This window comes from Meleagris gallopavo, chromosome 2, assembly GCF_000146605.3.
Source record: "Meleagris gallopavo isolate NT-WF06-2002-E0010 breed Aviagen turkey brand Nicholas breeding stock chromosome 2, Turkey_5.1, whole genome shotgun sequence".
NCBI classification, from domain to species: Eukaryota; Metazoa; Chordata; class Aves; order Galliformes; family Phasianidae; genus Meleagris; species Meleagris gallopavo.
In genome coordinates, this window is record NC_015012.2 from 49,370,122 (window position 1) to 49,398,049 (window position 27,928).

The 27,928-nt window shown below is 39.6% G+C and overlaps 1 protein-coding gene across 3 annotated transcripts in view; it reads left to right on the top strand.

The window, feature by feature from the left end:
- The window catches only part of TIAM2 (TIAM Rac1 associated GEF 2), a 167,887-nt gene that overhangs the window by 60,763 nt on the left and 79,196 nt on the right, over positions 1-27,928 (top strand). For all 3 annotated transcript variants that reach the window (XM_019612929.2, XM_031552469.1, XM_019612928.2), the window contains 2 exons: positions 20,523-20,638; positions 21,691-22,890. In XM_019612929.2, the coding sequence (XP_019468474.1) occupies positions 21,697-22,890 (1,194 nt within the window). In that variant the 5' untranslated portion in view covers positions 20,523-20,638; positions 21,691-21,696. The remainder of the gene's footprint in view (positions 1-20,522; positions 20,639-21,690; positions 22,891-27,928) is intronic.

The window sequence follows — 27,928 nt, forward strand, 5'->3', positions numbered from 1 at the left end:
AAGAAAAACCTACTGTTCCTTTGAAAGAAAAATCTAATGGATGACCTCATGGTTTAGAATCAGCCAGACTTGAATTCATGAGGTTTAGCACTCAGTTTTGCTGAGAAAAAACTTATCTTTTTGCTCTGTTAGCCTCTGGTTCTGGGATAGACCTGGAGCCTGCAATCTGTAGGATAAGGTTACTGTTTCATTTTTCATTTCTCACCTCATTTGGGTTCTAAATGACTACATCTCCTCATACAGTACAACATAACAACAGAAAAATAGTACTGAGCGAGGGTTATATTATAAGGGAAAGTGAAAGAAACTTGTGCTTCTAGTCCCATGGGAGGAAAAAGGAAAAAGCAGTACAATAAAAGCCAAGCACAGGAAAAAGGTTGCTGTTGATGGGCTTCCTAGAAGTAACTGCATGGAGTTCTATGCAGTGTGAGAAATGCAATAATGGGGAAATAAAGGATTAATTGATAGCTATAAATACAGTGTATAAATGTGTGCATGACAGAAGAGCCCCACAGGGCTTTTCTTCAGGGAAACAGTGTTTCCAGGTTAGTAAATGTTATTTTAATTGTCACCAAGAGTTTGGTTTCCTAAATTAATGACATGATAGTATGTTCTTAGTCCATATTATATGCTTGGCCAGAAATGCTATCCTCTGATTTTTTTATTTGAACTCAGACATTTATTTAACCCAGCTTCCAGGATTTTGAAAAGACTAGCTTCACTCCTGATCACTCTTGAGAAAGCTTGTTTATAACTATTTATTATTTTCTCAGACAATAAGAATAAATGAGAGAAGGCAAATGGGAGACCAGGACTGCTATTTCCCCTCACTCATTGCACAGAAAGTGATTTAAAATGAGGCTGTCTCTCAAGAGCCTTCCATCTTCTGCTTTTATTTATGCTGTTACAAAGCAGGCGGGAAGTGCTACAAGTTGTGATGGGTCAAATTTGATGCCCAGCCTGCATTTACAAGAGACAGCCTTCTCTAGAGACTATGTTTGAAGATAGATTGTCTTTGGAGAAATCAAGTTTGATCTGTAATCCTATCTTTAGGAAATGCACATGCATCTATTTATATTTTTTCATAGCTTTTTGTATTTCAGAGATAATGAAGAAAAAGACATTTTGCCTGTTACTGCCAAATGAACTGCTATATTGCAGATATGGCAACTCACGTCTCACAGTCTTGTAATGATCAAGAGTCCACCAAAGAAACTTGTAGAAAGCAGGCATGGAAAAAGGCTCTAAGTATTAGTAAGCCAGTGAGCTACATCTACTAACTTGAGTTTGTAATGGCACTTCTCTCCATGCTAAGGCAGAGGCTCTTTGGCCCTGGGAGAGCTCTGTAGCACTGCTGAGGGCAGGAAGGCTCTGGTCAGGGTCCTGCCAAGGGCCTGGCCAGCATCTCCTATTCCCCCATCAGCTTGTGGCTAGCAAATGCTGTTAAACATTTGGGCTTAAGGGCTCCTCAGTTCGCACTGCCAGGCTGTGTGAAGATGTGTTTCTGCTTCTGTTCTTGACTGAACACTCCAGAGATGTTGGCACCTATAGGTGTGGAGCTCTGACAAATTTCTGGCCCTCTTCCTTCTTTTGTATGTTTTTCTGTCAGCACTTCCGAACCCTTTCCCTACTATAGTAACAGTTCTCTTAAGCAACAGTAGAAAAAGCAACGCCCAAGCACATCAAACAAATGAGATTAATCTGGTTTATTAGAAAACTATGTAGTATTGTCAGCACTGTCCATGTAGCTGTCCCTACCAGGGAAGACTTTCTGCCTGTTGGTGATGTTTAGCCGTAGCAGCTGATCTTAACCTACACCTCTTCATGTTTGGTGTATGCACACATACACACACAATTTTTTTAGTTGTTAATGGGGTTGGAAAATTGTAGTTCACAAGAATGTATTGCAGATTTTGAGTTAAACTTGTTTTTTCAAACATTTCACATTTCAAGGAAAGGATTTTATTAAACACATGAGTTTGGAAGAGATTTGAGCACCTGAAATTACTAGAAGTATCAGTTGATCCAAATTAAAACACTACATTTGAACAACTTGGAAAATGTAGAGCTGAAATGCAAGCTGGACTATAAATTTGATTTATTCCAGACACACTTAAGTGAAACACTGGGGTCCAGACATATCTAGCTTTTGAATATTGTTCAGAATTGAGGTCCAGATATGAACCTTGCATTGGAAGCTTGACCAATTTATCTACCGCTAGAGAATATTTAACAATATTTGATTGGACCTGGAAGATAATGACTGCTGATTATTTCTGATGAATAGAGATGAGTTGAAGATTTCCTGGAGATAGCCCTGAGGTCATCTTACATTTCACAAATACAGCCTGTAAGAAGAGGTTGTCGACAGTCTTTTATATTGTAAAGCTCATGTCAACAGTGATAAGCTCACTGTGTTGTGGATGTGCTGGGTGAGTCAAGTGTTCCTTTTCAGTAGTTAGCACAGTGAGGCATGATAGTTTTGCTTTATTTAGTAGCAATATTCTCTTGATTTTTAATTTTGTTGTTGGTCTTCTTAATATTGAATTTGCAGGTAAGTAAAGATGTAGTACTCGAAACTTAAGCTGAATTTTGTCTCAGAGTACCTGCCAGTCAAGCATAAAGTCAAGAGTGTAATACCTGAAATTAGACCTATTTTTAAGGGCCATACTGAAATGATGTCTAAAAGCAGATCAGTGTGACTTCATCTCTGTATACTTTCACTGTTTTTGACCAAATCTAAAGCCCACGGAAGTCAGTGGGAGCCTTTCTGTTCTCTGTGGTTGGCTTGGCTCAAGCTCTATCTTAGTAGTACCTTTATGTCAGCAGTAATATTTCAGGAAGCTAAAAGGCAGCTTGATAAGGTTGCAGAGAGCAGGCAGGACTCTGAAATCACTGCTTCTGAATAGACTTCATGTGGGCTTGAAAATAGAGCACTTTGGAGAAAAACAATTCTGCTTCTGTGAATTGCTCAGGGATACTGAAGTCAAAGACTATCCAAACATTGTTTTGTGAGTTACTTTTGCTGTAAATAGAGTTAATGCTTTGTTATAAGTGGAAAAATGCTGGAGTTCCCCTCCAGGCCTTGCATGGAAAAAATGAGCCAGCAGAAGCGTTAATTGTAACCCCCTTCTCAGATGCCAGGAAAGAGTCCTTGATGCTGCCTTACCCTAACAGTATATCCTGTTTAGGTCAAGCACTTTTTTCTTTCTCCATAATTCAAGCTTTCTTACCTCAGGCAAGGAGAAAGAAACTCAAATAAGCTGAAAGCAAATAAGAAACAGAAAATGCCAATGATCTACTTGTTAATTCATGGGAGTCTGTGGGATATGTGTGGGTAAGGCCTTGCATTTTCCCTGTAGACACCATGGTTCAGGGGAAAAAAATCCTTGCCTCTGTCCCTGGGAGATGGATAAAAGCAGAGTGATTGTGCCTAGCAGGAGTACAAGTGGACCTGTGCAGAATTTCAGGATGACCCAGACACGACAAAATTCTGCATATGGGGTATTAAGAATGACATCTTTAAATAGCTTATCTATGAAGGCAGTAAGGATGGGTAATGAGGGCCTCAGAAACCCCCAGTCTCTTATTCTCTTTTGTCAGTGGGCTGGGAACTAAAGCTCAGCTCAGCTACCCCACATGCAGCTCAGACTAGAGGTGGGAAAGGATGCCCTACGCACAGTGAGGGGAAGAAGTAATCTCTGGCCACATGACTGTGCAGATGGTCTCAGACTTCTCATGTAATCTTGTGCTTTTGTTTCTTGGGAGGAACCCCATCTTTCCCTTGCCTGAGTGTGAGCATATGTAGGAGGCTCTGTGGGGGGAGTCTTGTGGATTTAATTATTCCTTACATGTTGTTTGCCTGTGTATGGGACAATTGAGCCCATAATAATCAATCTTGCATGCTCTGAAACAAGAAAATCCTACGTATGATCTAAGCTGCATGCTGAAATGTGGTTATTGGAAATGACTTTTATGGCTGAATAGGCCTGTATCATGTTGTCTCTTTGCTTTTTTGGGCTTTTAGTTATTTATTCACTGTGCCATGCCAGCAAAATATTTTATGTCTTTCCATTTAGCTCACTGAATGAATCTTTTGCTTCTGGAAATGTTTATACACGGATGACAAAAAATAGATTTTCTATATAAACCAGTGGTTTAATTTTTGTTCATGTTAATTGAAAGACTTATCTCTTATAAAATCTTGTTAAATAATGGAAAAGGAATTTTCTGAGTATTTGAACTCTTATTATATGCGTTAAGGTAGTTTATTTTTGCTATTTCTTATCCATGTTGTGGTTGCCTAGGAACAGAAGTAATAATATTAACTTTGAATCTACTTATTCCATTTGTCCTTCCATCAGACTGGTAATTCCATATAGCTATTGTGTTCCATATGGTAATCCACTAAATATTTACATTTTTTCCTTTATAGCCTTTGAATGCATATGTAAATCTCTTTCTTCTCACACATGTTCAGTGTTTTAGTAACAGAGGTCTGTTGCAGACATGCTTAATTTCTGCACTAGCATTCCTTGAAAAGTTTATGTGAGGAACTCTGTTCAGGTACTGCAATTTTGAAGCAATTCCAAATTACTAAAGATCTCCTGATGCTGAGAAAAAAAAAAAAAAAAGAAATGCCTGTTGATTCTGAGACTGTTGTGTTTTTTCCATGTTCCATAAGGTTACGTGAGATTATTACTGCTGCAGAAATGCCTTTGATTACTGTTGAGATAAGTGACTGAGAAATAAGCCATCAAAAATAAATCTGCTGTTATTCTGCTTCCTTCCCTTCCGTAGATATTTCTGTAGATATTAGATTTAGGAGTATCTTTGAATGATCTGGCTCCTTAAGCAGGAGCATCATTTGCCTGTAGCCCCTCATGCTGCTCTATTTGTTTATTTATACTTTGTTATCTGTTGTGTGACAGATAAGAAGAAAAATCAGTAACAGCTTTATTTTTGCTCCCCCTTTCACAGAGCATTATATGTTGAGATGCTTACTGTTGCTCATCTAGCATTCAGACTTAACAGCATGCTTCAAATTCCTTTTTAATAGAATTTCTTGTTTACTTTGCTTGGTAGGTGCGGTGCTTATCAACAACATATGTCCTCTTTGTTCAAAGTAAGGTTTTTAAAAAATGCTGAGATGATTTATTGCTGTGTGCATCTTTGCAGAAGCTGGCGCTCTCCGTCTTTTATTGTATGGTAGGGATAAAGGAGGCTTCTTGCCTACTTAACTCATGTGATTAAAATGGGACACATTGTGATGTTCTCCTTAATTAGCATGATCGGCTCCTGAGGAGCGAGGGAACCCTGGCTATGTTGTTTTGCTCTTTCCCCTCTAATGAGTGGAAAGATTCTTTTGAGAATTGCTAAATAATTCAGACCATTAGGAACCTGTCAACTTAAACAATGCCCTCTCTGACCAGAAAAATTGTCAAGCAGTTGGACACTGTAGCAGATGTTGAACTTGTTCTTATTGTAAGATCTGCTGCAGGCAAATATCTTTGCAGCGACTTATAAAATGTGTGCATTGCTCCCTTCAGTGGGAGTGTATGGGTATAATCAACATGTTAACCAGACTTGCTTTAGGTTGTATCTCCAGTGTTTCTTTTTGTTAAATTAATAATATTCTAATAAGCTCCTAATATTGCAATTTACTATCTTTACTTATATTTGCCCCCTAATAATATTGAGAAAACGCAATCCAGGCTATAAGAATATCTCACAAAACAAGCAAAAAAACTTTCTAATTTCTGTAATATTCCTTCCATTGTGTCAATCTCTTGCTTTGCATTTGGAAGTTCTCTGCAAACAGAAATGCTGGATGTATTTTTAAGAAGAATTTGTTTTATTCTCATATAACTTAGGAACTGAGAAACCAGGGATATGTTTATAGTTGAAACTTCCTAGAAAACTGTACGTCCATGTGGGGCTACTTCAGTTAAACTTTAATGAGATCTATTTTGCATGCCTCTTGGTGCGTGCTATGGAAGCAAACAGTGATGTGACCTCATGTTCTTAGAATCTTAGTAATGATCTTAGTAATCTTTTGTAATGATACTAATATCTACAGATTTTTCCAGATTAATTGATGAAACAATGATCAACATATGCCGAAACATTATGTAATGTATTTGATTAGAAAACACCCTCTTTACTCCCCACTTCCTGCAAATATCTTCTGTCTTATGTGGGTGATACAAAATAGTCTTGCACAAGCAATTAGCTGGTCTGTTGGATCAGTTAATGGAACAAGCTATGGTAGTAACACTATGTGAAATAACATCTGTGCTTTATAAATATTTATGTTGTAAGATATCCTAGTATATTCTTATGATGAATTACTCCACCTTCAAATGTTTTCATATGTTTAATAGATATGTATTTTTTTTTTAACAGAATGCGTGGAGGCTTCAGTTCTTTTATTTTTTTTTAACTTAATACATTTAAAAAATGTTTCTATTCATATTTTAGAGAGATTTTTTTTCCATTTTGAAGTTTTGTTTCTGCAAAGTAACAGTCATAAATTGAGATTGTGTTTGCACCTCTCTGTTGTAGTAGAATAACTTCTAATAGTAGTTAAGAAGAAACAATTAACAATTCCCAAGTTAACTAAGATTTGTTACAGGCATTAGTATGAAAAAATGTATGCTTGTCAAAAAAGATGTCAGTCTGTGGTATAGAAAGTAGCAAATATTACTCAGAAAGTGTTCCTGTCTTGATCTGGTATATCACCTTGTTTTTCAAAAGCAAAACTTTCTGAAGAAAAGAAAACAAAAACAAAACACAAAAGTGAGCCATTGAGGCCTTACAGGGTGAGTCTCTCTGTAGCTCTGTGCCAGGGGTTGAAGCTGGTATTTCATTCTAGCTAGGAATATTTGTAAGCAGTACTGGCCACTGCAGGTCAGCTTCCCTCATCTGCTATGCTCAGTCCTCAAAAGAGAGAAGATAGATTTGCTGCTTAGTTCATCTCTTTTTCTCTCCTAATTGATTTTATATTTTTTCAGAAATGTTTCTGGCACATGCCTGCTATCACATGGTCATGCCTTGTATTTCTTCATTTAATTATGCCGAAATAAATATGACAGTAGCCAGAGGCAGGTAGATTCCCTGACTGTTCCCTACAACTGTCTTGAAAATAGATCATAACAACAAATAGTAGGCCCTCGTGTGCAGTACTAAAGAACCTTGTGACAAAAATAAAGGAAAATGTTCATCTTTCTTTAAAGGTGTGGTTTATTCCAGGCCTTAAATATCAATAGGTTCTCTGTGTTTTGGATGGTGGGAAAATCTATTTGAGAATGGGCAAGGTGTGTATGGGGAACTCCTGGACAGGCAGCCAATGGGCAAGGGCATGCTAACTCCTGAGGAGGAGCATCCCTTCGGTCACTTTGTATTACAGCATTTTACAGAGTACATAAGCCTCTACAGGAAAACTGCAACCATTTAGGGCACTGTAAGCCTCTGTGATTAATGTAAAATTTTGCCCATCTGCAACAGGTTTTGTTGCTTAGCATCTATTCTGTTTTATACCAGAGCTGTCTGACATTTGTTGGTGCCCTCAATCAGTAGGTAATATGGCCTGTTTGAGTATGTGAGTTCTAGAGTGAAGGAAGTGCTAAGAAGTTGGCTTCTTTTCATCTTTTTCCTAAGCTCTTCTATACTTTAATTAAATAATAAAAACCTTCAATTATTTTTGTCCTCTTCTATCTGACAAACAGTTGGAAATGAAACCAGAAAGCTGAGTGAGTGAGGATTGGTTTGCAGAAGGGTGAGATGTTCACAGAAATTGAATTGAAGTCTTCTGAAGGAATTTTGTATAGTGTAAGGTTTTCCTTTGCCATGGATGAATGGGAGACTGCTTAATTTCTTTCCACAGTTCCCCTCCAAGGCCAAAGACACTGAGGACAGACTTTGAATGCAGTCTAATCAGAGTATTTCTTTAGCAGATGTTGCATGATTCAGATGTTTTAGTCATTAAATCAACAAGGCTTCTAAATTCACCCCTGCTTACTATCTTGTTGACAATAATTATTTTTTATCAGCTAAGTTACACCTTGCACCACACCTTACCTGGTTGAGAGTTCCATTAGATTTTTGGTTTGAGAAGCCTGATTTCGTAACCCAGACTTCTTTAACTCCTAGGAGCATTTTGTTTTCTGAAACCCAGTGAGAGAAGATATATTGTTAACCCCTGGAATATATACAGATCTGACTGTACAGAGAAACTAGTCTGTGTCTGAGCTGTAATTGGCAAAATGCTGATTTCTGTCCATTTATCGCGTCTTGGCCAAAGAGCCTTGTAGACTCAGGGGCGGATGCAGGCAGGTCAGTCATCTCCTTGTCAGGCATGCTGCACAGGGGTGAGTAGAAGGCAAAGGAGAGAACTGGTCTTTCAGAAACGGACTGGAATATGTCTAGGAAAAGATATTTAGTAGGGGTGACATTAATATAAAGGAGATGCGTCTCCTTTCTTTGCATGAAGGCTGGGGACATTTGTGTTTTCTCTGTTTTTCTTAGTAGATTCCCACTGCTTAGATAATGAAATAGTGACAGTGGGGTCACTTAGCACCTTCAGTGTAAAAGTAGTGTAAAAAATGGGTTAAAATAGCTTCCTGCTTAATCTCCATAATTCTTTATCTCCATGTATTAAAAGTAACTTCTTGGCTTTAAAGCATTCTCAAGGACATATGTTTTAAAATATGGTATGAGGGTTGTATGCTAATCTAGAGCATTTATATAGCCAGCTAGCTACCAAAGGCACAACTTATATTTTTACTCCCCTTATGGACTTTTCTGCACATCCTACAGTTTGTTTTTACTGCAGAACAGAAATGTTAAGAGCTGTTAAGCTAGCAGAGACGTGCAATAACACAAACTACATAGTTTCCTTTTGCTATATTGACATACCCTTTAATTTCCTATGTGACCCAACAGTTCTCTAGAAAATGAGGATAACGGCATCTTTCTCTTTCCCAGCAGTGTTGTAATGATCTGTTTATGGAAGACTGTGGGGCATATGAACACTTCGGATAGTATTAAGAGTTTAATTTATTGTGTTCAGAGTGGAGCTTGTTTGCTCCTTGTTGTTTTCCAAAGATAGTTCATTATTGAGTTGTTCCATGCTGATAATGATCAGGCAGTAGGTGAGAGAAGAAGGAAGAGATGGATCTGGAGACTCATTTTTGAGAGACTCTCATTCTTTAGTGAGTGAACTAGACTGTGATGAGCCTGGGCAACCGAACCCATTTGATCCTCAGGTAGCTTCTAGAAGCAGAGCAGAAGGAAGAACCACAAGATGCATGTAGCAGCTCTGAGTTAGATGGTGTGAAAGCTCTGTGTAAGGCAGATAGAAGTCAGAAAAATATACCTTCAAAATGTAATGTTGGTATGCTGAAAGTAATCTCTTAAGCACTTTAGAGGTAGAAGGAAAAATGGAAGAGCTTGAGGTGTCAACTAGGGTCTTGAAACCAAACTTAAGTGTTGATTGACATACTACAAAAAGTGGACATATGTTAATGAAAACGGTAGGAGGCATAGTAAGTGCACAGGTAGATTAGAAATAATGTAGTAAAGAGCTGAATGATCCTGAGGACTGGAATGATAAAATACAATGAACTTGGAAAAGGAGAAATTGCAGGGTTGAGTGCTTTACACTAATAGCAGGAATGCCTGTTGACATTCGGGAGTCACCTTCTGAAAATGAAAGAGAAAGAGAACAGATGGCTTTATTAGCCATTGCTGGAAGATTGTGCACCACTAATGTGATTCAACTGTGCCCTAAGATATGTCAGTCCAGGTATTTTTGATTGTGTTAGGGAAGAATTACTGTTATTGTATGAGATGCTCAAAAGGCATCTTTGGGATTGATATTTATACTTCTGAACATCCAGAAGAGACGTTTCAAAGAGGTAAATTCAACAAAACAGGTTTTGTTGGCTTCAGGGATGAGCATCCGCTTTAACCTTTCTAAGAAATCATACGAACATGATTTATCTAATCAACCAAGAAGGTGAGCTACTAAGGGTTGGACTAGAGGCCAGGCATTCCTCCTGAGTGAGACACAGTACTTTGACTCAAGAGTAGTTCTTGCATTCTCATGGTTTATGGTGCTAATCCCAGCACTTGGTCTGTTAGGGAAACAGTTGGACCGCAGCAAGACTGTTAGTAGAATACTAGTGTGTTAAGAACAGGAAAAAGAAAATAGCTTGCTTTTCACAGAAAACGAATTTGTCACCATAATGAGCAGATACAGAGCTCCCAGATGTACATTCAGACATAGATTTAGGAATATAATCTAAGTCATGTACTGCTCAGCTACTTTTCACAAAAACTAACCTAGAACTTGTTTATAAAAAAATGGAAGTCAGTGGAGTTGAAAGGTTTTGACCTTTGCTGTGATGAAGAGAGCATATTAGTTGCTGATGTTATTAACCTGGAAGTTTTAGAAGAGACCCAAGTCATTATATTTCAGTGGAGAAGTTAACTCTAAATGTGCTTCAGAGATTAATTAGAATTTTATTTCCAGTTATTCCAAAGCGGCTGAGTCTTAGAGTTACCTCTCCAGTGAGAGGAAACAGTGAATGTGCTGGGATACTGGAAACTATGAAGCACATGTCAAATTCACTTCTAGGTGCACTTCTAAGTTACTGTGCAAATATATATTCCGTTTTTGTGGACAGAAATATTGATTTGGAGCCTTTGTGGGTTTCTAATAGTTTCTATTACAATGTTTATGTGTTTCTTTTCAATTTAGTACATCATCTGCAATGTAACTTGCCTATAGTTTCATGCTTGGCACTTCAAAGTAATCCTGTGATTTTATTAGAATAATTGAATAAATGCCTTTTCTTTTTTTTTTTTTTTTTTTCTTACAACTGTTGCTATAGCCAGGGAAGCGTTGAGCCCTTTTAATAGCAGTAAGATTGTTCATGCATCTAAATAAAGGCTTCATGGCCTAGATCTGTATATTTAAACTTGGAGATGTCATATGCATCTAATGAGTATTGTTTTATCTGAGGCCAGTTATTAAGAAAGCAAGTAGTCTACTCCATAAGATACTAGAAAAAGTAGAACAAAAGAAAGCATTAGAGAAGAAGTGGTAGTCTGTGGCTGTTGGAGCTGCATAAAACCATTAAATGCAACTAGAAGCTGCTCTTAAGAGAGGGTTTTCATGACTCGAACATTCCTGCAGTGATTGTGGGAGGCAGGTTTTCAACAGTGTCTCACTCAAAGATGTTGGGAATACCTACTCACTCCTATGGAACTTAAGAGGAAGGGAGGAAAAAAAGACTAAAACAGAAAATAAGAGACCCCAGAGCTCCCTTTGAGCCAGCTGGCCTGTGGTGGGCAGCCTTTCCGCATCCTTGCTAGGGAAGCAGGCAGTGGCTGCTGCCTGCAGGGTCAGACAGGAGCCCGCTCAGGGCTGTCCAGTCAGGGCTGTGGCCACCCGGCATGGCGGCAGGCTGGCCGGCTGGCCTAACCACTTTGGGCAGCCAGTGGAAAACCACCCTCTGGTGAAGCCTGCGTTGCAGTGCTCCGCCAATGGAAAAAACTGAGCTTCAGGAGGGTGTGTAGCCTGCAGACAAAAATATATCCAGCCTTGTGCGGGCAGGGGCTGTTTTTAGTTCCTAACGGCTGAGTGTTTTGAAGTGTTAGACACAGTTTCCTGGCTTGCCCCAGGCAGGGAGAGCCCATGTGTCTGCGTGTGTGTCCGGCAGCAGAGCCAGAGAGTCCGTGGAGCAGAGAGGCTGAAACCAGCACCCTGGGGGAGGTAAGTGGGAGAAGGAAGGGGGCTCAGGCTGGGAGAGCTGGGGAGCAGGGAGGAGAAAGGAGATGCATCCACCAAGCCACACAGGAGCAGAGCAGGCTGATGCCGTTCCTGATCTCCCAGCCACTATGCTCCCTCCACTGTCGTGGGCTGTGGCTGAGATGAATGATCTGTCTGCCGAAAACAGTTCTTGCTGGTCATCTGTCAAACTTGATTGCCTGAATTGCTGAATAAACTACAGCCTGTATCATTTTACAGCTCTGCTGCAGCAGGGATGGAATTTTTTAAGTCAGAGTATGAGAGAGTGTATATTAGTGTTTAGTTTTTGCAATTTTAAAGCGACTCTACTAATTAAAATGATTAGTAATTGCTCCAAGTCTTTTCTACTTTTTATTCTGTCTTTTCTCATCCAAATTTTAAGTTAATTCATGATAAATAGACAGTGTATCCAAGCAAATATTGGGTAGTTTTTCGGTAAAATGTTAGAAGAAAAAGTTTCAGTCAGCACTACTGCTATGCCTGAACTAGGATTGTCTGGAAAAAGCAGAACTGCTGCTTCTGGCAGAGGTAGGTTCTGAATGGATTCTGATTTTTCTATATAGATTTTTAAAGCTGCTTAGATTTTAAATATTTATTTGTATAGAAATTAAAACAAAAAAAAACAAAAAAAAACAATGATGGAAATGGCCAAGAAATGGAGAAGTGTCTCTTTTCCCCAACATCTTTTTTAAGAGGATGGTGATTAATTGCTTGTGCAATGCAACCAAAGTTTGCTGCTTTGTTTATGCTTGTTGCTGATGTGGTCACTGTGTTAATTTTGTACTCTGGTGACTTCATACTTCATTCTGGAAATCATGTCTTTCTTTCCCTTTGGAATGAATGATTTGGTAAAATTATGTATAGCAAATTACTAGTTAGAAGGCAAGCGATGGAATTTTTTTTTAGTCTGATCGGCTCTATCTAGAAAAGGGTCCTTCTGTCATGAAAGACAGAAACCCAGCGTTCTGTAGCTGCAAAGCTATGAAGCAAGTCTTTTAGCAATTATATGTAATCTCCAGTGCACTTCTTCTAATCGTACTGGATCCACCGAGGTAGAAAGAAAGCCCTAAACTGTGTAACTGCTGCAGGGCGCTAAGCATGCTAAACTCAAGATCCACTTTTAATTTCTAGAAGTACCTTGTCTCAAGCTCAGTTCTGACTCCTAGACCCTAGACTGTCCTCTTCAGGAAGTCCGAGGGCCAATGGTTGGAAAGCATTTACTTTGGAGTCAGTACCCTGTGGTGCTTATGGATGTGTAGACTGTGAGGTAGGACAGACCACTGAACATATCACAATTTCCCTTTCTTCCTGTGAAGTGGATCGGGCAATTTGTGGCATGCTGCAATTTCTCACCCCCATGGCTGCCTTGCTGACTAGGTTTGTGTTTGATAGCATGAGATGATTGCTACTGGAGAGGATAAAAGAGAAGAAGGGCAGATGTCCCTGGCTGGGTTTGGGACTCCCAGTTTGGCCACAAAGCTCCTATCTTGCCTCCTCCTGCCACTACCACATGTAAGGAGGGTTGAGGCAGAGACCTCTGGGGTGTCTACTGCTCTTGATCTCTGAGGTGCTGTTGCTCCCACCCCAGTGTGACCTCAATGCCTGTGCCAGCAATGAGGCTAGAGTTGTGTGGAGCCTGGAAATCCCTTGAAAGCACTGTATGAGTCTGTACCTGGGCCTGCCAGCATATTCACAACCAGGGTAGGAGGAGAAAAACAGGCCTTGACATACCAACACTTTCGCTATTACAGCTACTGCATGAAGCAGAAATGTGAGCTGGCATTGTTGATTTTTTTTTTAAATTTTTTTTTTTTTAAGTTCAATGACTTCTATTTAAATGGATGTGCACTTTAGCCATTGTGTATGAATTCAGTAACACTTAAAAATGGTGAAATTTGTTTTTCCTTCCAAAGAAAAATAAGTCTCTAGAGATTTAGATTGTATCAGCACTCGTATAATATGATAAGGATCTTCAGGCTTGATTCAACCTTCTATATTGCTTTTACTTGAAAGCTGTATGATATAATTTAACTGTCAATGCATTGGACCCAAAAGAATGGGTTGAGTATAAGAAGGACTTGAACTACTAGGTATGACGTGTCATTCTAATGCAGTGCATATGTGTAGACCTGTTGGGATCAATGCTATTTAGAAAAGGAACCAGAAAAGGACATTATCTTTTTCTTGTTTAAAATGTGGAATTAACAATCTGTTTGCAGTATTGGTATGGTTAACAGCAAAAAAACGAAGTGTCTAGGATCATGAGGAGTACTATGTTGAATGAGAAGAAGCATTGTTTTCAATTCTATTTCTGAGCTATCAAACACTTCCTCAGTCAGGAGACTCTTAACTCTAAAGAGAATAATGAGTGAGGAGTTCTGGTTTCAAACAGGATTTAAGAGAAATGTGTCCTTTTTTTTCTTCTTTTTTTTAAGACATAGTTGCGGTGTTTTGGTTATTCATTCTTTGAATACAGTGATATATAATGCAAAATAATCCTGCCAAGAATACCACGATACAATTATTATGGTATATTTTTGTTACAGGAAAGTGATTGAGATTGCAGGAATAAGAAATCTGCTTCTGATTTGTGGAAGCTTGTGACAAAATTGTGTAGTTTTAAAAAATACAGTAAATTGTTTCCAGTAAGAAACTCCTTATTTAATCCAGCTTCAGTATTGTGTTGTTGTGCCTCCCCTTACTAATTTTGAGTATCTTCCCACAGCCATGTGGGAAGGTGAGTACAGGTTCACCTTCTAGCATTGTTATTTTCATATTAAAAACAAAAGTAGATTAAAAGTTAATTTAAACTTTAAGTCTGCAACTCTTTACCCCTGTAAGAATTCACTGAGAGCATTGATTCTGTGCAAGACAGGTTAGTATATAGTAGATAATTGTATGAATGGTATGACTAGTATTTTAATCTGATGTTAAGAGCTAAAGGGAATGTAAAAATTGTCTAAAAGGAGAAACAGAAATTTGGTCAATTAAAAATATATTTTCTGGATGTATATATACATCTCTCTAGTTGCTCTACATCACAGCCTATGGTATTTCTAAGTGGAAAGGAAAGTAAGAAGTTGGTCATTTCATATCAGTGAGGGAGAAAGATCTGTTTAACTTTTCTTGCTCTGAAGTGCTTTCTTCTCCATTATCACATTATCCACAAATCCTGATGACAGTCTCCTATGGTGCCTTTATGAAACACACACCCAGAGCACCTTTGCAGGGACCCTGCCATTGCCTGTTCTGTTCTTCTCCCCAGTTCCATTTGTATCTTCTCACTCTACCTTGCTGACTCTGGAGGTGAATATTGCAGTCACACTGTGCAGTTGGGAGAGGAGTCCTTAAGTGCCCTTCAGGAAGTATGTTTTCCAAATACAACAAAAAGCATGCTTGACTCTTTGCCTGCTTCCCCTTGCTTCATTACTATAGAGTACTTGGTGGGATATGCTGTCTGACCTTCATATATAAAAGCTCTTCATATAGGTATTTATATGTGAGTTATACATAGTGAGTTAAAACCTTGACTGCCTTTGGCAGACATCTATACACAAGTTGATGTTTGTGTGTAATTGTGCATGGTGACAGCTATTGGAGAATCGTTCCAGTGGCCAGAGGTACTGCTCCAGTACAGGCAACAACCATCCTGTATCTGGGAATGAACACAACTAAGAGGTTTTGTACACAGCTAAGAGGTTTTGTACACACTTAGGCTACAAGCAGGAACAAGGTATTTGGTATCTTATTTCTTTCTTGAATAATTGTATTATTCCTCAAGGAAAGGCCTCCTGAAATAAAGTTTATGTGCTGTCCTGGTTCTATGTTGTAAATAATAGGAAAGGTGCAGGCTCTTATTTTTCAGGTGTGAGGCAGCTAGCTCATTGTGTATTATCAGACTCTTACTGTTCATCTTCTTTTAAAACACTTTTTTTTTGTTTAAGACAGCAGCTTTTCAATTTAAGCTCTTCTGCTGTTTGTAAATGGTTATTATTCCTGGTAGCCCTGACAGCTTTTGTACAAGAGTTCCTACAGTTTTTATTGAAACCTCCCTCAGTGGTACTAATTTGATGAGATAATGTTATTCTAATGTTATCCTATCTTGACCAATCCATATTATTATTTTTTCTTGTTACTTTTGCACTGATGCCAAATTTTGAGAAGTGAGAATCAATTTCCCTGCACCTAATGAGTATATTTGCAGGGATTAAATGGTTTGTAGATGAATTGATACATATCTACTTGATATAGATCACATCTACCAATGACTGTTCATTGTCACCAGCCATCCAGAGGAATAAATCCATCAAAATGTAGCAGAGTTAGCTTTAGTTTGTGGCTTCATGTCTGAGGAACATCCTGCTCCAGGTTAAGGCTTACCATTACTAACTCTTACATTAATTGAACTTTTACAACATCCTGGGTGGTCACATTGTCACTCTCAGTCACAGATAACAGAACATCCATAGGAAGAGTGTGCCACAGTTTCTTGTCTTTCCGTAGTTGGTATTGGGCTACTATCTTCATCATTGTGGTTGCAGAGTATTCAATCTATTTACATCTTTGTACTCACCTCCTGACAGCTTGGAGTTTGTGGTTTTCTAGCTTGTAGTTTTAGAAAATCTCAACTTGGTGAATGTGACTGCACTGAAGGCAGATGGTTGACAGCAGTGTAATTATGTTTGGTATGCTTTTGCTGTAGCAGCTCAAATTAGTGCAGGAGTCCCACCACCTTTGACTCAAATTTGTCACCAATTCATAACCAAGTCACAAAAGACAAAAACAGGGACTGAGACAATGAAGAACTTCCCACATGGAAAACAAGGTGGTTGATGACATTCTACAGTTTTTAATCTTATCTGATAAGTTTGCTGGCCTTCTACAAGAGGTTTATAGCATTAATGAGTAAAGGAAGAGCAACTGACTTTATCTACCTGGACTTGGGCAAAGCATTTGACACTATACTGCACAACATCCTTGTCTTTAAATTGAAAATATGTGAATTGGACAGATGGACCACTCTGGTAAGGAATTTTCTGGATAGCTGCACTCAAAGAGTTGCAGTCAACAGCTCCGTGTCCAAGTGGAGACCAGTGACAAGTGCATTTCTCAGGGGTCAATATAGGGACTGGTGCTGTTTAACAACTCTGTTACTGACATATACAGTGGAATTCAGTGCAGGCTCAGGAAGTCTGCTGATGACACAACATGTGTGATGTGGTCAGCATGCTGGAGGGAAGGGATGCCATCCAAGAGAGACCTCAACTGGCTTGAGAGGTGTGCTTGCATGATCCTTATGAAGTTCATTAAGGCCCAATACAAGGCCCTGCACATGATCTGGGGCAATCCCAAGCACAAATATAGACTGAGAAGAGAATGGGTTGAGAACAGCTCTGAGGAGAAGGACTTGGATATGTTGGTTGATGAGAAGCTCAGTGTGAGTTGGCAGCCTAGTTTCCAGCCTAGAAAGCCAACTGTATCCTGGGCTGCATCAAAAGGAGCTTGCCCAGCAGAGCAAGGAATTGTCTCCTCCTACTTTGCTTTGTGAGAGCTCATCTGGAGTACTGCATTCAGCTCCATTGCCCCGAACGCAAAAGAGATATGGACCTACTGCAGTGAGTCCAGAGGAGGAATACAAAGATGATCAGAGGTCAGGGGCACCTCTCCTATGAAGTGAGGCTAAAAGAATTGGGATTGTTCAGCCTGGGGAAGAGAAAACTCTAGGGAGACCATGTAGCAGCATTCTAGTACCTGAAGGGGCCTGCAAGAAAGCTGGAGAAGGGAATTTTTACAAAGGCTTGTAGTGATAGAGCAAGGGCTAATGGCTTTAAACTGCAGATTGGTTGGATGGGACTTGCAGCAACCTTGTCAGGTGGAAAGTGTTCCATAGCAGGGGGGTTTTGGAACTAGATGGTGTTTAAGGTGTTTTCTAACCCAAATTGTTCTACGATAAATTTTTTTCGTTTTTAGTGAGCATACCTAATACTGGCATATTACTGTTATGGTTCACTTTTGATTGTAGTATAGCTAGTGAGTCAAGCTTTGTAAACCTTCAGTTAGAGAGATGAAGACTCAGGAGATGTGCACCCATCCAGCTGCAGAGTGCTGCCATATATGTGTGTACACTTCAATCCTAAGAAAAATGTTTTTCCCTCCAGCATTTGTGAAGCAGTCTAGCTGCTGTGTTATTAATGAGGGAATATAGGTGGCTGGCTGTTGAGCTTCTGTGTTTGTTTTTCTGAGCCAAAAACATCTAGAACTGTATGTGCAGGAGCATAAAGGTAGGGAAATGCATTTTTAGCTCTGGGGTTATGTTTTGCGTTAATTATTGGGTGTGGTGGTGATGGTGGTGGGGTTCCCAGATTAGTATGTTTGCATAGCTGTGTTTTTTAAATGTGTCAAGGGGGACCAGAGTGAAGATTAAGAAGTTCTTTTTTAGGGAATGTGTGTATAATTGAAAGTAAATAATCTTTTAATAGTCATCTTCAGGCACAGTGAGCTGCTTTCTAAATATATTGATTATAAATACAGCAGATATTCATGGACTCTGGTGTTGCTCACATTAAGTATTAATCCCCCTAGCTCTGCAAATGAACAGAGGAAAAAAAGCACTTTGTCTTCTGGGGCAGTAGGTTGCTGTGAAAAATATAGGGGAATGCAGTCCCCTGCACTGTTATTTCCAGAGCTTCCAAAATTAAATCAATGTAAAATGTGCATGTGTTCAAGAAAAAATGCAGCCAAAGTTGTTCCTTGACCACCTCTGTGCCCTGATGTTGCACTGCCTTAGAGAGCAAGTCTGCTTCCCTTACACCCCTATTGTAATTAGCAGAAAGAAAATAGCTCCATGCAAGTGTGAGGCAGGAGAAAGGCATCCCAGCTGATTTTCAGGGTGAGGGTCTTTGTGCAGCCCTGCAGATGCCGTGGTTGATTATTACAGTGTGCATGAATGTTTAGCCTGCTGTAACTCTGTGGATGGCTGAGATGCTGAGAAAAATCCCTTGGGGGTGTTTCTGTGGGATTTATTGACTGTTGTGTTGTACAGCTAACTGATTTCTGCACAGACTGAGACACTGTTTTGTAGACATTGTACCCCAGGATAAATTTATTCATTCACCCATTATGTGATCTGTGTATTGTATCAGATGAGTACAATGGATGCTGTAGCAGCAGCTCGAGCCTCAAAGAATTGAATGTCTATCTTCTGAGGTTCATGACAGCAGCTTGCTTGCTACCCATTCTGTTAAAAGGATTACCTAACCACTGCACAATTGCTATGGAGACCAGATGGTCTTTTTGCCTGTTTCTTTAGACAAATTGGGTTCAGTGTTCCCTTATGAATAGACATAAGCCCCCAAAGCCCTCTTGTTGAATGTAGTTTTTGCTCCCACATGAGAAATTCTGAATGCAGACTTTTGCTTGTTTGCAATCTGTACCTCCTGGTCTGAGGCAGGCAGTTTAGCTGGGACGGATGCAATTTGTTCTGCAGTCTGGGACTTCATGAAGTTGATACTGTCTTCTGTTTACCTTTATTTTGAGTCTCTTTTGTTCAATGCTAGTTTCATTTGATATAATTAAGTTGTTGACATAAGTGGCTAAAATTAGCGTAAGCAAATCAAACCTTCAAGGCAAGGGCATCTTCATTAGCAACCTTACAAACTTTTAGAAAGAATAAACAAGTTAAACAGATGTTTTGTTTTGTTTTCAAGGATTGGCTGAAATTTATGATTTATTTTGTCAGATATCTTTCTGATAACAGCCATGAATTTGGGTTTATAGGTTCTAGAATTATCCAAAAGGATGTATTTCTTCTAAATCATTTGTTTGCTGTCATTTTTTTTCTAAGCTTGTTGATGAGACTTTTTAATTCTAGTTGGCAACCTTTTCCTTTGCTTTCTGTAAGGTTAGCAAAGTACCTCAGTTACCACTGAATTCCTTTAAAATCTACAGAGTTCTTACGCACACTGAGCCAGAGCTCTTGTACAGCTTCCCCTACTGAATTTTTTATTCCCCACACTACTGGTATCTTCTGTGAAATTCAGCTGATATCCTTGTTTTGAGTTACAGCCTCTGTGTGTTTAGTGAAGGATTGATACATTTGGATGCTCAGGAAAAACTTGGGTCTTGCTACCTTCTCGTGTGCTGGGTGGTCAGTGCTGCCTTTCTATTGTTGCCTGGCAGAGCAGCTTAAAATATGTACAAACTTAAGGGGAGAGACTGCTGGGTGGCTTGTGGAGTGAGTTGTACAGTGGCCTTTCGCTGTAGGAGTCATAGTTGGAATTGAGACAAGACAAGGAAGGATAAACAGATCCTGCAGAAAATGCTCTGATCAGTTTATTCCAAATTATAGTGGATCACTGCACAGCCCAGTGATCTGTAATTGTTGTTCCAAAGGCCAAATGGAAGGTGCTCAAAGTGCACCCTAATTCATCATTGAGAGGGGAAAAGGAAAGGATTAGAAAATAAAACACCCTGTGACTTCATTGTATTAATTCCGTGTCAATTGTTAAAGTATGTTTATTAACATTGATGTCTGAAGTCCAAGAATCCATTTAATTAGATCTCTTTTATTCGTATTCCTTCTGATTATTTTTTTTTGTATTTTTTTGCTTATAGCTCAACTAAAAAGTGTTTTCTATGACCGAGAGCCTGTTTCTAATTATTATTATTATTATTATTATTATTATTATTATTATTTTGTGTTTTTTAGAAAGCCTACATTCATCTCCATCCTGCTTTTTTGGCAAGTGTAGTGGCTGGCTACGAAGGCAATGCAAATGATGCTAATTGATAACCATACCTACGTTTGAGAAAGAGATTCTACAGGTATGTTTCTTGTTTTATACACTGCTTTTGTCCAAAAGTGATAAGGGATGGAACTTAGGGTATTACAATATATTTAAATTCTTGAAAATAAGATTCTGTAATCACAATAGATTGTTTTGACAAAATTTTGATTGAGACTGCAGTGAATTCTCCTAAGAGTGTCAGTCTGAAGTTTGACAAAGGAGCATAGCTCTGATTGAAAATGGACTTCAATGTTCTTTCTGTAAATTAAAACAGTGGAGATTCACTCCAAATAATGAAAAGAACAGAAGATCATTTTTACTTTTGAGTACAGTTTATGAAGGTGCAAAATCTTAATTATCTCACTCTGGCAGATTGCCTTCTCCAGTGTGCACCATTCTCTGTGAATTCAGAAGAGAAGCTGAAGCGTGTTTTATTAAGTGAACTATCAAACTACCCCATGCTGAATGAACATAATACAATTTTGTGCTGTAATGGAAGATGAGGCTTTTCACTTTCCAAGTGAAAAGTTCTTTTTTCTTCCTTCCTTCTTCCTTCCTCTTCTCCTGGACTGACTCCATTTAAACTATAAAGTTGGAGTTAGCCGAACAGTTTATTGAGGCAATACTTGGTTGCGTAGAAGCCAGTCAAGCTGAAACTGCAGTTTACTTGTCTCCTGGCAGAAGGGATTTCTCTGAAAGTACAGTTCACTTTACATCTAAGTAATGATTATCTTGCTGTCTCCCTTTCATTATGCCATTGTTCTTGGGAGCCAGAGGTTTTGTAAGTTATAAGAAAAAGATGTTGCCAAGGGTGTGGGTGGAAAAAGGTGTTGACGTGATTTCAATGGGTTTAGATTCCAGCTTTAAAACAGAGGGGTAATAAACCAGACAGAGAATAGGCTTTCTGAGGCTGCCTCTAAAATTAATGCAATTATGAATTTGATGTTGTAAATCATTTGGGTTTTTTTGAAGCAATTGTTTCATATAACTTTTAAAAAAGGCACTTTCCTGTACTGAGAATAAATATGGTCTGTTACTTTTTGCTTTGTCTTCTGGCCATTGTTTCTAATGAAACTCTTCTTAATTTAGTGGAAAATGGGGAATTCAGAAAGCCAATACAGTCTTCAGGGATCAAAAAATCATGCTACTGCTTCAACTGGTTCCAAGCAGAAGCCTTGTTCTCTAAAAATTCGCAGTATTCATGCTAAAGATGAAAAGTCTTGCTCCTTGCATGGATGGGGACATACCAATAGTGGCTCAAACTACAAGTCAAGGTCTCTTGCTAGAAGCTGCCTTTCACACTTCAAGAGTAGTCAGCCTTATTCAGCTAGACTCGGTGATACTGTGGTGAAGGCCTCTAAAAGTAATGTCCTTGCCAAACACAGGACACACACCTCAGGGGACTACTGTCCAGGAAATAATGCAGTGTTTTTGCCTGATAATGGTTTCCACTATATTGGCCTTCAAGCTGGAAGTAATCATGCTGCTCCCCGAGAATGCAATGGGCACATATTAAAATGCTATGGAAAGAATGAGAGTCTTGCATCAGCCTCCCCATCAGAGGACAGGAGAAGTCCTAAAGTACTCATTAAAACACTGGGGAAGCTGGATGGTTGCTTGAGAGTTGAATTCCACAACAGCAGCAACAGCAAAGTACCAGCTGAGGAGTCCAGTGGGCCAGTCCAGCTGCTGAGGTATTCACCTACCTTGGAATCTAAGTCAAATAATCTGCTTGATGTCAGGAGGAACTCCAGTGCAGACTGTTCTTCAAACCATCGTCTGTCACCTACTGATTCAAGGCTTCGATCTAGTAAGGGAAGCTCCCTAAGCTCCGAGTCTTCATGGTATGACTCTCTCTGGGGAAATGCTGGGGATATCAATGAGTTGGATGGTCCATATTTGACTAGGAGCACTCCAGATACAAGCATTCATGCCAGTTTCCCACCAAGTGACAAGAAGTCCTTCAATCAAAGTTCGTCTCTTTCCTCACTTCGAGATCTATATAAGGATACAAATTTGGAAAGCACTCCTCCACCTGTGATCAGGCTGTCTGATGAGTATATTGACACTCACGGTAGCCTAAGCAACCGTGTATCATTCGCCTCAGACATTGATGTTCCCTCCAGGGTAGAGCAGGGAAGTCCTGCTCATTATTCCTCTTACACGCTCCCATGTAGAAAGTCCAAGCCCCTCACTGAGGATGCATCCAAGAAGGACACATTAAAAAGCCGAATGAGGCGCATCAGTGATTGGACAGGAAGTCTCTCGAGGAAGAAAAGGAAGTTGCAGGTATGTACAGTCTTGAGCCTAAGTGTCTGGAAGTTGGTTTGTAGACTTAAAACATGTTTATCTTTCTAACAGAATAATGAATTAACAAATTCTTATCATAATTCATGGAATTCTGAGAAATTTTCCAACCCAGAAGTTATATGTAAGTGTTAGCAACAAGAACAAAAACAACAAAAAAAGCATTTCTGTGCAAAAATTTTCCCTTCCTATTTTGTCACCTTCTTAGCTAACTTGAATCTCTGAACTCTGATATCTCAGTGAATTAGCTTTTGTATTCATTGTGTTATTTATGAAATAACTTTGAGTTTTTAAGCCTTCTTTTTGCTTCAAATATGAAAATATAGCCTAGCATACATTATTTAAAGATCATGGAAGGAACAGTGGAAATAAACTTGAAAAGCAGCACATTAAAAATACCTCTGCAAACACTCTCTATTTCTATTATATGCTTCATCACTGACTTTGATTTCACCATTGGCCTACCTGTAGCGAGGCAAGCAACTGCAGGCCACTGGCCAGAGTTGCTGGCTCCTTTTCTTCCTCCCATTAAGCTTTTACTTGGGGTGCCCTCCTCCTTCATGTGCATGAGCTTAGCTTGCCAGATGGAGGAGCTTGAGTTGCCATCTGGCCTGCTGGCAGTTGGTGTTGTGAAGAAGGAGATGGGAGAAGGGCAAGAGGGAGGGAAAGGATGTTTCCTTAGAAGAATTTAAAACTAATCCCATTAATAGGAATGTAGGATTCCTGTGGTTGGGAATGAAATTCTTCTCTCCAGTCGTATGTCCCAGAGTCAGCTCTTTAAATGCCAGACTGCACCTGGACTTCTGTGTGAGTTCAAACATTGAGTTGGAGGGCAGAAACTTTTTTTTTTCCGATCTTCTCTAATATCTGTCATATAGGAACAGTCACTGTGCTTCTCTAGGGATCTGCTCTGCTCTTACTTCTGCAACTTAGCTAACAGCTAAGATCATATAATGCTCTTTCTTTCCTAGGTAAGGGCTAGAGAACTGGGAAGATGAAAATGAAAGCCATGTATTTGAGCCACTGCTTTGTGAGTTGATGCTCATGTATTTTATCAGATTTTGTCTTCTCACCTTCTTACTCAGCTGTGAAAGAGAAGGCAGAAAAAAAATGGAATCTATAAAGTCGGCCCCAGAGCTTTCTGCTAGGATTCTTCGCTGATTTTGACATCTGCAGCTATTCTGGATTTTATAGCCTAGCTTTACATATGATCCCTGCATCCCAGACCTTTGCCATATATTACTTAGTTAAGACATTTTCAGAATGGTATTTGTGATGTAGGATTCATAGCTGCCTTGAATTCACTGTGCAGTAAGTTTACTCTAGGCACAGCGAAAAAATTCTGCTAGTGAGATTGCATCAAACTCAGATTTGATTCTGATAGATGGAAGTTGGCTCCAGTTCTGTAAATGATGATTTCTTAGAAAAAGGCATAGGAAATGGTTAGTCATCGATTTTTATCAGACAAGTATCCAACTACAGGCTAGACAAAAAGCGGGCAGACAGTGCTTTATGATTTTCCTTCATTGTGAGGTTTGGTCAGTTACTTTCTGCTTCACATGTAACATGTAACCTTCACATGTAACCATGTGATCTCTTTGGGGGGCTGCTGTTTTGTAGTGTAGTGATGACTGCATTCTCACCAGCTCATTGACTCAAAAGGGCAAAAGTACTGTGCATGATTCTGCTGGCAGCTGGTTAGTCCCAGTCAGTAGGACTGTTCATCACCATGATTACAGCCTCTCTACTTTGCTCTGAACATCGTGTCCCTTCCTCATTACGTTGCTGTGAGTCACTTAGGCAGAGCGTAAGTGAAAGCTGGAATATATCCTTATTGGTACACCAGAGCACTGGTACTTGGTTGGGTGGGTGGGCCCTCCTGCCAAGCCCCCTGCAGCATGAAGGCTCAAGGCTAGAAAGGACAATGAGGGCAGTTGAAACCAGTCTCCTGCTGTCAGAAGGGCAGTGGAGTATAACCTCCTTCATAACTGAACCAATTTCAGCCGAGAATCTGGTAAGCTTTTACCCCACTTGAAGCCCATTTCCAAACCCTCTTACTCAGATGCGTGGAACTTGTCATCTAATTTGCAGACTAAATATAGTCCCAGCCAGTCTGTTTCTGATGCCAGTATTGTCCATTATGTTAATTATCCTTCCCTGTTATTTAATCTGTTACAATTTATTTAAAGGGAGAAATTGTATCTCCTCTTGGCCCACCTTTTCTGGGCTGTGCAAACTCTCTTTGGTCCCCTGTCTTAAGATAGGAAGTCTGTTTCTTTTTCGTTCTGGCACCCTTTCTCTGCACCTGTTTTAAATCATTCATAACCAGATTCAGATATGGGATATTCCGGATGAGCCCTTGGCTGTGTCCTGTCTGGTGAGGTGGATGCTTCCTTATTGGCTTGATCTGATACTTGATCTGTTATATCCTGGAACTGAGTTTGCCTTTCTAATCATCATCTCCTGTCAAAGACTTGCTATTGTTCTGTGCTATGGCCCAGCTTTCTTCGCAGGATGATATCCTCATGCACTGCTTTTGTACATCGCTGGTGCTGTACTGCATGACGCATCCTCACTGGTTTAATTCTTTATGGAACAGCACTGGGAAGATGCTGTATCATGATACATTTTAAGAGCATCATAGATGTGTGTCGAGTATGTGGGGTGCATGGACAGGACCTAGGCAGACTTGCTGCAGTCAGTTTTTTCTAACATTGGTGATGCAAGAACTGCCCTTGTGTATGTCTGTATAACATGTTGAGAAAGAGCTCATGCTGTGTGATGTAAAAAATGAGCCACCAGAAACTTCTGTGCAGATATGCTTTTGCATGAAATAAGTAGTCTTTTCGGATGAATCATTTCTGAAATGCACTGGCTTTTATAAGCCAGAGCATGAAGCTTGGCTGTGTAAAGAGAGTTTAAAAGAAAAGTGCGCTGAGGTAAACTCTTTATTTGGCTGGAAAGCAGGCATTAAGTCCCACTTTTTGCTTGAGTCTTAATGCATTTAACAGCCTGCATTACTTCCTGCCTTGTTCCTAACAGCTAATTATTACATGCGTCACTTTGTCTAATTAGTATCTTAGTTATCCTCTTTATCTTTTGCTTTATCTGCAATTAATCCAGGATATATCTCAGACATTAAGAGATCTGCTTGAATGCAGCTGCACAGATACAGTGCGAATTTTCTATCATCAGATACAACAGCAGAAAAAAGAGCAGGGCAAGCACCATGAGCAACAGTGACCAGATACTGCCACAGTGATAGCTTCTCTGGGGACCAGCAGAGACTGTGTGACGCTTCCAGTGCTGCTCATTTTTAGCAAATACAAGTGATGTTGTCATGGCAAAATGTGTATAATCCCAGCATTTAATTCATCATGCATCCTTTGTGAGAAAACTTCAGATGTGCTTGGTGGCTGTTGGTGGTTAGATTGTTTTTTACTTCTCTTTCCTCAGTGTGTGTTGTTCCAGTAATGGCCCTTCCTAGAAATCATCTTCTTATACGTGCTTTTCTCTTTGCTTTTCAAATAAATGATTTAGGACTGAAATAGATAGATATGCTTCATGAAGTATACATTAATATTTTCTGGAGGACAGCTTCTGGAGAATAAATAGTCAAGCAAGTAAAACAAAATTTTGGTACACATGTTCAGTAACAATAATTAAAAAGTAGGTGGAGAAAGCTTTCCATTCCCACGGAACTGCACATGGCTGGTGCAGTTGTGTGATCCATCTTGTACAGTTGTTCTGTGGGCTTAAACACATTACAGATGTGGTTCCACCCCCCTCAACCATTTCTCAGCTTGCCTGTGGAAAATTGTTTACAGTCATTGTTGCCTTGGATCTATTCATCTATTATCATGGGCTCCAATGAAAAAGGGTACAAATCTTGTCAAGCTGTATATATAGGAAAATGCATATGAAATCCTTTTATTGAATTTCAGGATTTTTCCTGCAGGCACATTTGGCAAAACTGTTGATGTTCAGTGAGCTCCACTCTGAGAATACTGATGAAAGCTTTGCCACAGGGTTTGAGAGAAGTGCTGCCTACTGTGAGAATTCGACTCTTGTGAGTGGGCAGGGTGATTTGTATAGCCAGACTTGAAGCTAAACATACTGTAAAGGGTCATAGTATTCAGCTGAGTGTGGCTTTTGGGGTGCCTTCAGCAACAGTGTCCTGCAGCCTGACAAGTAGCTTGCCTTGTGAGACTTGCACCTGGGTGTGGGCTCACCGTGGCTCCTGATTGCATGTGGAGACCAATCTACCATCAAAACACAACACTGCTTGTTTGAGAGCTTCAAGTGGAAAGCAAAGGAAAAAATAATAGTTGCTTTCAAAACTTCTGGTGAAAGCAGATTGTGGAAGACCAAGGGTTATTTACTTGATCTGCAAGCAAATAAATGCAACTATAGAAGTAGTCTAAACTTAGAAGTATAATAGCTTTATTTTTATGGGGGTAAATAACTTCACATCTTTGATTTTTGTAGCCATCTCTTCTTTTGTTTTCACTCATACATTTCAAGCAACAGTCTCAAATTTTCTCTTCCAGCAAAGTTATTGTGCTATGTCCTCTTAAATCCTAAAATAAATTTTAAATACCATCTGTAATGTAAGTTGGAAGCATAACAGATGGCTTTAGTGTGCCTCTCCTTTGCATGATAAGAAACCCCTGACCACCTGGGAGAGATGGGAGTGGGTAGCTTGTTACTGGGAAAGGCGTGAGACAGGCAAAGCCCAAACTGCCAGCATGATCCCACTTGGATAGTCAGAAGCAGGAGCTGGACATGCATTAATGGCCATATAGCAAGGCACAAGATGTCATCAGACTCAATTATTTCAAATTAGTTTGGCCAGCCTCTCAGTGCAGGGACAAAGTAACACAGTGTAATTTGGGAAAAGGCCTGTGGGTGCTTGATGAGATAGTCAAGCTCTGTTGGGGTTTCCAGCAAGTCAGAAAATACACACCTCTGCAGTTTGGAAACTGGATTCCTGCCTGTCAGCAAGCCTGCCTGCTTTTTT